The 9,233-nt window shown below is 41.1% G+C and overlaps 1 protein-coding gene across 1 annotated transcript in view; it reads right to left on the reverse strand.

The window, feature by feature from the left end:
• Window positions 1-3,090: 3,090 nt before the first annotated feature.
• The window catches only part of LOC122540268 (solute carrier family 25 member 35-like), a 32,177-nt gene continuing 26,034 nt past the window's right edge, over window positions 3,091-9,233 (reverse strand). The window contains exon 5 of the mRNA XM_043675730.1: window positions 3,091-5,150. Within this exon, the coding sequence (XP_043531665.1) occupies window positions 4,968-5,150 (183 nt within the window). The 3' untranslated portion in view covers window positions 3,091-4,967. The remainder of the gene's footprint in view (window positions 5,151-9,233) is intronic.

Below are 9,233 nucleotides of genomic sequence, written 5' to 3' on the forward strand. Positions count from 1 at the left end.
AATATCGGCCACAATTGCCCCCCAACTTCCCGAAGTCACCATTCAGTCATTCCAAAACTGATGCTATCACACAATCATTCAACACTTCCATTTCCCTTTCTCCCTAGCCTGGAATCCCCTGTATCCTTCTTCCATTCAACCTTTGACCATTTTGGATGACTGGTCAGGATGCAGGTAAACGTTTGTCAGCCTGTCAACAATCTTAGGTCCCACATGATCACTTGGGCAAGTTACATTGGAGCACTCAGAAGCCGTGGAGTGTACCACAGACATCACTTCAGCAAAGAGGGAAAGAAAACTCTCCCCTTCTCTAGATTCATACGGATCAAGATTATAATTGGTGACATGTGAGAGACATGCCCAAACAAAGAGGCTTGAGACTCTGCTGTACTTGGGCCTCAAACTTCAACCCTATCTTCAGGATGAACTGACTGATTGTGCCTTGTGAAAATAAATGGTGGAAGAGAAACAAAATATAGAGCCATAGAGTCACACAGCATGGAAACAAAGCCTTCAGTCCAACCAGTCCATGCTAACCAAATTTTGCAAACTAAATGATAGTTAGAAATCAAATTTCATCAACATGCTCAGTAATAGGGTGTCTCAGGAGTCAGGTGGTAGGAACCTTTTTTATTTCTTGGTACCTTTTGTGCCTTTAGACATTCCAAAGGGTCAAGTGAATTCAGTGGGTAATGGCGAGCAAGGCATCAGAGGGAACTTCCCCAACTGTACTTCCATTAACACACCAACAATCTGTGCTTTTATATACAGTACTGCCACTCACATGGTAAAACACCCCAAACTCTTCATGGAAGTGATTATCATGCATAATTTGATACTGAACCAAATAAAAATTAATCAGACAGATGGGTAAAAGCTTTGTCAAAGAGATAGTTTCAAAGATTACATGATGGTAAGAAAGGCAAAGGGCTTAAGGAGGGAATTCTAGAGTTTAGGCAGCTGAAGATATTGCTGACAACTGTGGAACAAAGAAAATTGAGATATGCAAGAAGCCATGGGAGTTTTTTGCTACCTGAGACAGAATGTTAGTTTAAAATTTTATTTGTGCATGTGCAGTTTAAATAAATGATATGGCCATTTGGTACAGAAACAAACCGGTTTAAATTTGCAGTCGATCCCAAGTTGGGTAGGATGCTTTAAACAAATAGGATATAAAGAACAGATCAGAAAGGATCCAAATTTAACATTAAGGAAATGCACTGCTGAATGATATAGAAAAATACAAAATCATAAGACTAGTAGAATGAAATAGACAGCAGGAATATAAACTAAACTCAGGGGAGGGAATTGTGGATGTTAGGAGGTTAGCTCACTGAAATCAAATGGATATAACTAAATAGATCGTAGGATATGTAGCCAAAGGACTACAGCAAAATCACAATGGATGATTATGTAGAAGTTGCTCGTCTAGTCACCCATGGACATATATGTATAAATTCTCAGTGTGACACTATAGGAAGCAAACCTGCATTGCAGTGCAAAATGAGAAAAACAAACTGATATCTGGTTTCAGGCAACTGGGCTACCTGGATGAGGTTAAGAGCCTGGGGTTTTGTGTAAGAGAAGGCTGATGAGAGATATTATTCAAGAGTTTAAGGAAGTGGATAAATTGTTCAGGCTTGTCAGGATATAGTCATAAGCTTATAAGTTAAGCACAGAAATAGGTTACTTTTAACTACTTTATGGTGTTCTGGCTGGTGAATGTGTAAATAAATGATATAGTAAATTATATCTGTTCCAAAGAAGAGTCATGTTGGACTCCAAAGCATTAACAGTAGTTCTCTCAGCACTTTGTTTTTATTTTAGATTTCTTGTATCTTCAGTACCTTTATTTCATTGAATCTTTAGCCTGTTTAAACACTAGTTATTTTTAAAATATGATCTTCATTCATCATTCATGTAAAGTGTGCTTATTTCAGTGCATTGTGAAGGTCTATCAGTGGGATAAGTGAACACACTCGAGCACAATATCTATCTTCCTCCTCGATTGTACAATCCACTATTGCATATGTGCATGCGAATGTAGCCAATACTGTTTTTCTTGTACTCCTGTTCATTGGCTCTTTGTCCATCACTTATATTAATTGGCTATCAGTATCCAATACTCTCTGCATTTTAAAATCTGCAACATTTCTCCTGTAATTTAACTTTTGCCTCCCAATAAATCTTATAATTTGGTACCTTGCCTTTCTTCTCTGCACCCTCACCAACAGAGACTTAATTAGAAGTCAGAAGTTTACATTTATACACACTGTTGTTTTGACAACAGGACATAGCACAACTTATTACCTGAGAAACTCCTGCAGAAATGTCCGGAAGCTGAAATTACTGACTTCCAACAGCCACAACATGATGTCATTGAACATCAGTGATGGAAGGTGTGTTTGTTTGTAGATGTACCAATCATTTGACTGTGTTATCTTTGACGTTGTCACCTTCTTGAGTGTTATTGGAGCCCATCCAGGCAAGTGGGGAAGTATTCCATCACACTCTTTACTTGTGCCTTGTAGATGGTGGACAAGCTTTGGGGATGAGTTACTCGCTACAGTATTCGTAGCCTTTGATCTGCTTTTGTAACCAGTGTATTTATGTGGTGAGTCTAGTTGAGTTTCTGGTCAATGGTAACCCAGGGTTTAATAGTGGTGGATTCAGTGATGGTAACACCATTGAATGTCAAAGGGCAGTGGTTAGATTGTCTCTTATTCATGATGGTTATGGCCTGATAATTGTGTGATACAACTATTACTTATTACTTCTCAGCCCAAGCCTGGATATTGTCCAGATTTTGTATTTGAACATGAACAGTTTCAGTGTCTGAGGAGTCATGAATGGTGCTGAACATTGTGCAATCATCAGTGACCATCCCCACTTCTGATCTTGTGATGGAGCAAAGGTCATTGATGAAACAGCTGAAGATGGTTGGGCCTAGGACACTACCCTGAGGTAGTCCTGCAGGAACTAATTAGAAACATGGTTTGAAGTTTAGTTGGAGTAGTCCCTTGATTTGTTGCAAATTTCATTGATTAACAACTTCCCATTGTAGTGATGTTAAAAAAAGTAACATTCAACTCTTATTCACAATTCTTATTTTAATTTTCTTTTTTGCAGCATTACAGGAACACATTGGAAGGCACACAGTGATCTCGAGGAGGACAGTGATCCCCGATGAAGGCAAGGTTAGTGATCCTCAGTGTGGGCAGGACTAGTGATCCTTGAGGCATTTGTGATGGGCAGTTCCAGCTTTCTTGGATGTGACAAAATTCAGTGTTAGGATACGAAGACTACAATGAAAGGCACTTTCATTGGGAAATTAAATAGTCTAGATGCTAACACACAATATAAATTAACTCAGTTTCTCCCTTACAGAAAATCAATACACTGTTTTGATCAGAGGTCAGTAACACCATATATGTATTGGAGGTTCCATTCCATTGGCTTAGTTTGGTCCAGTTCCTTGTTCTACATCATTACTATGAGTTAGAAGTCTAACATTGCAGTTGTAAGACTACTCAGCCTCTCAACTTCAGCAAAAAAAAACAATGCTTTTCGTCAAACGTTGTTCATGAATAAGTGTGCAAAGCCATTGCTATCCATGGCTCACTTTAACTGTTCATTTGAGTAAGAAGTCAAAAAATAGAAGTTACCAAAGTGTCACATCTGAGACTGCATAGAGATGCTGACAGTTGCATGTTTTATGTATCCTGAATGTTAAAAAGACAAAACTAAGCAAAACTTGTTTTCAGATATCAGTTGCAGGTCCCATTTGTGCAACACACATTGAGGATGCTGTTCACAACCAGTCTGATGGCAGGTTGTAAGTTCCTACATGCATCCTCTATGAAATGAGATGGGGGCAATTGCAATCTAGTCCTTGGTGGGTTTGAGCACTAATTTGATAATCCAATTAAAAGCAGCAACTGTTAGAAAGTGTACAAAATATTAAATTTTCACATTAGGATTTTTCTGAAAATGAAATAGAGACACATATTCAGGATTTGTAGAGGAGCTTTACTCTATATTTAACCGGTATTGTTAATGTTTTATTGAGACCATTAATATACAACTAATATGTGCTTTTGACCACCTGGCAATGTTTGAGAGACAGTGCAGACGGATCTGACCCAGGACTGCTTGATGTGGACACTGGGTGCTTATAACAGAAGGTGTATCACACTACGCCAACTTCCCCGATGGGTACAAACAAATGGAAAGTTTTTTTAATAAAAGTAGACTGTTAAACAGAGAGCTGCAGGGCAGTGGGAAATTGCAAAGTGGGTTTTGTATTCAAAGGAGTCAGGGAGCAGAGAAAATTCAGCAATTCTTACATTAATTTTACCTTGGAATTATAAAATTAGTAATTTGAGGCTGCACAGTGGGAGAAAGAGGAATCTGGAACAAGCAGCGAGGGTGAGGGAATTAAGTGGCCAAAGCAAGGCTTCAAAATGGACCTGAATGTGATGAGACTGATCAACAGATAAATACAAGGTGATGGTTTATAATTTAGTCGCTGCTTTGTCTTTGATGTTACTCCAAGACCAGTATATGAATCGGTCTATCTATGTGATAACGTTCTTCCAAATGGCCCACCATTGCCGTTGGCATCATTTCCTCATTACCACAGGATGCGGACAGTGACCAGGCTTGGGGCCCTATCTGAATTTCTGTAGCAATCACTCATTCCATCAAATTGTTGCTGATGAAGTGAGAAAAGTATCAGTAGGAAGGAGTGGATCTTTACTCAGATGGTTCCAGTGTAATTTGAGGAAAAATGGATTTTCTTCCTGACCTGTGAATGGAAACACTCTCTTCTTGGTCACCCTTAGAAACTCAACAGGCAGGTCTGCCAACTCCTCTGGCTCAATGTTGATGGAGACCACACACTCCCCCTGTTTCTACTGGAGGCTTCGCCCCATTGACATAGACACTCAGTATCTGTAGCGGGTGCCTCAGATTTTCTCACGGTAGTCAGGATAGGCTAGTTTCTTGAGCTCATCCCAGAACAGCAGACTGAAAACTGTGTGTGGGCCCAAGCGAAAGTAGGCAGGTCCAATTCCCTTGTATAGACCCAGGACTCCCTCCTTACACGAGACCTTCAGCAAGCAATCCCAGAATCCTCTATAAAGCCTACCCTGCAAGGAATAAAAGTGTTTCATATCAGGTAGATCCTTCTTAAAGGGACACTACACTTGCTTTATCAACATAAAGTGCTCAATGAACAGCACCATTTAAACAAACAGTGTACATTTTGACTCTTTTGGACAGATGACTGATATAACGCGGTGATTGGCCACCCCTTCCCGCGACAAAGTGCCTCGGTGACCTTATTTAAATTCGGGTCCCAAAGTGGTGGTCCAAACCAGCAAACCTGGTGAGGCTTCAGAATTCAGCAGTAGTATTTGCCAGCAAGGTAGGTTGAAGACTCACCACAGAGGATCTTCCAGTCCCTTCAAAAGCAATGTGCAGGCTACAAACAATTCCTATCTATAATGGTGTTCAGGCTCTTGCTTAAGTAAGAGAGGCAGGAAGGCTACCAACCTGAACATGATGCCAGAAAGAGCACTTACAATCAAATCCAAACCCCAAGCACTGGATAAGCGGTTGTTTGGCATACAGGAGAAAAATCAACCGTGCATTTTAAAAATGAATGGCATTTTGTACAACAATAGCTGGAGTTAGGGTAATGCTACATCAACCTTTTAATGTGACTCCTGCTATGGTTTTACAGGCAGCAGCTAGTTTCTGACATCTTATCCAAATAACCATTCGTCATGGATTAGTGAATACCGGCTTGACTGTTTTTACCAATCTTACTCGAGATTCACAACCAGCAAAGGGACTGCGGTGTGGTCAAAGTTAGAATCCAGTTTGAATTTATTCCCCTCCCTAGCCTTCAGCAAACCCAGCACAAGCAAGGTGTTAAGACCTGGAAGATCTGTAACCACCCTCAGAGCTGACTCACCAAATCAGCCATCAGGGAGTCTGTTTGAACCGTCTGCATTCCCTTTCGCCGTACTATTAAAGACTTTCCTGTGCAACTATCCTTATTGACTGTCACTGGGAGAGGCAGGACTGCAGCTCAACATTCTGATGTCCAACCTTGACAACATCTTCTGCAATTGGCTTGAGGAGGCTGTGAAGCCTGAAGTTGGACATAATGGGATAACCAATGGTGGGAGTGGAGGCATGCGGTGGGCAGAGGTCACCTGTTGAATGCTCCTGGAATTTTTCCAAGCAGCTGTCACAACCCAACATGAGGATTCTGGGTAATCCAAGATGGAGGACGGGAAAAATTTCTGGCTGTAAGAGCTGCTCCTTTTTTTGAGGTATTTTAGGTGCTGGAGGTGATTTTCTTGAATTCCAGGAGCAGCAATTACTGTTTTATATGCTGTTGCATTGTTTTGGAACTTTGGAAAAAAAAAAGTCAAAACAACAGCAGTTTTAAAAGGGAGAAGAGCAGACAAAGGAAGCACATGGTGAGGACAGTGCAGGAGAGCGAGAGAGAGAGAGAGAGAACGAACGAACCTGCACAGTTACTACCTTTGCTGTTTTTGAATTCATGTGTCGCTGGACATCGGAGTGCATCTGGGACAATTAACAAACAGTGAATTTCACAACTAATCTTGGAGGAACTGTTGGAAGTTCACAGCACAGAATCAGACAAGTTAATTGGTGTTTTAAGTCTGTCCAAGAGAAAGGCTGCAGTAGTGAGTATAGTGGATTCTTTCTTGATTATATATTTTTGGAGATAAGTTTCTTGATTAAACTTAAAATATAAGCCATAGCTATTAATTTAACCTGGGGCAGTGTTTGTAGAGGAATAAGATGGTGTTATTTTTTGGGTCTGTAGATTGTGAAGGAGCAAAAATGGCCTTTGCAGTGATATGTACTTCTTGTCAGATGTGGGAGTTTAAAGAGAGTTTAAGAGTTACTGCGGATTATATCTGCCATAAATGCTGTTGAATGCGAATCTTATCAGATCAAGTGGATCGGTTGGAAAGACAGATAGAAGCGATGAGGAATTTGCAACAGCAACAGTATGTGCTGGATGGCAGTTATAGAAAGGGGGGGCAAGTCTCAGATACAGTCACATAGATGGGTTAACTCCAGGAAGGGTAAGAGAGGTAGGCAGCTAGAGCAGGAGTCTTTTGTGGATATACCCATTTCAAACAGGTATGCTGTTTTGGAAAATGTAGGGGGCGATGGATTCTCAGGGGAACGTAGCACGAACAGCCAAGTTTCTGGTATTGAGACTGGCTGTATTGCAACGAGGGGTACGTCGGTGTCCAAGAGATCAATTGTGTTAGGGGATTCTGTAGTCCGAGGTACTGACAGGCGTTTCTGTGACCAGCAGAGAAAAAGCAGAATGGTGTGTTATTTCCCTGGTGCCAGGATCAAGGATGTCTCAGAGAGGGTGCAGAATGTTCTCACGGGGGAGAGGGGCCAGCAGGAGGTCATTGTCCACATTGGAACCAACGGCATTGGAAAGGAAAAGGTTGAGATTCTGAAGGGAGATTACAGAGAGTTAGGCAGAAATTTAAAAAGGAGGTCCTTAAGTGTAGTAAAATCTAGATTACTCCCAGTGCTACGAGCTAGTGAGGACAGGAATAGGAGGTTGGAGCAGATGAATGCATGGCTGAGGAGCTGGTGTATGGGAGAAGGATTCACATTTTTGGATCATTGGAATCTCTTTTGGGGTAGAAGTGACCTGTACAAGAAGGACGGATTGCACCTAAATTGGAAAGGGACTAACATACTGGCAGGGAAATTTGCTAGAACTGCTTGGGAGGATTTAAACTAGTAAGGTGGGGGGGTGAGACCCAGGGAGATAATGAGGAAAGAGATCGGTCTGAGACGGGTACAGTTGAGAACAGAAGTGAGTCAAACAGTCAGGGCAGGCAGGGACAAGGTAGGACTAATAAATTAAACTGCGTTTATTTCAATGCAAGGGGCCTAACAGGGAAGGCAGATGAACTCAGGGCATGGTTAGGAACATGGGACTGGGATATTATAGCAATTATGGAAACATGGCTCACGCCTGGGCAGGACTGGCAGCTTAATGTTCCAGGATACAAATGCTACAGGAAGGATAGAATGGGAAGCAAGTGAGAAGGGGGAGTGGCTTTTTTGATAAATGATAGCATTACAGCTGTGCTGAGGGAGGATATTCCTGGAAATACATCCAGGGAAGTTATTTGGGTGGAACTGAGAAGTAAAAAAGGGATGATCACATTATTGGGATTGTATTATAGACCCCCCCCCAATAGTCAGAGGGAAATTGAGAAACAAACTTGTAAGGAGATCTCAGCCATCTGTAAGAATAATAGGGTAGTTATGGTAGGGGATTTTAACTTTCTAAACATCAACTGGGACTGCCATAGTGTTAAAGGTTAAGATGGAGAGGAATTTAAGTGTGTACAAGACAATTTTCTGATTCAGTATGTGGATGTACCTACTAGAGAAGGTGTAAAACTTGACCTACTCTTGGGAAGTAAGACAGGGCAGGTGACTGAGGTGTCAGTGGGGAAGCACTTTGGGGCCAGAAACCATAATTCTACTCGTTTTAAAATAGTGATGGAAAAGGATAGACCAGATCTAAAAATTGAAGTTCTAAATTGGAAAAAGACTAATTTTGACGGTATTAGGCAAGAACTTTTGAAAGCTGATTGGAGGCAGATGTTGCAGGCAAAGGGATGGCTGGAAAATGGAAAGCCTTCAGAAATGAGATAACAAGAATCCAGAGAAAGTATATTCCTGATAGGGTGAAAGGGAAGGCTGGTAGCTATAGGGAATGCTGGATGACTAAAGAAATTGAGGGTTTGGTTAAGAAAAAGAAGGAAGCATATGTCAGCTATAGACAAGATAAATCGAGTGAATCCTGAGAAGAGTATAAAGAAAGTAGGAGTATACTTAAGAGGGAAATCAGGAGGGCAAAACGGGAACATGAGATAGCTTTGGCAAATAGAATTAAGGAGAATCCAAAGGGTTTTTACAAATATATTAAGGACAAAAGGGTAACTAGGGAGAGAATAGGGCCCCTCAAAAATCAGCAAGGTGGCCTTTGTGTGGAGCCACAAAAAAATGAGGGAGGTACTAAACGAATATTTTGCATCAGTATTTACTGTGGAAAAGGATATGGAAGAAATAGACTGTAGGGAAATAGATGGTGACATCTTGCAAAATGTACTGATTACAGAGGAGGAAGTGCTGGATGT

The sequence above is a fragment of the Chiloscyllium plagiosum genome, chromosome 34 (assembly GCF_004010195.1).
Source record: "Chiloscyllium plagiosum isolate BGI_BamShark_2017 chromosome 34, ASM401019v2, whole genome shotgun sequence".
NCBI classification, from domain to species: Eukaryota; Metazoa; Chordata; class Chondrichthyes; order Orectolobiformes; family Hemiscylliidae; genus Chiloscyllium; species Chiloscyllium plagiosum.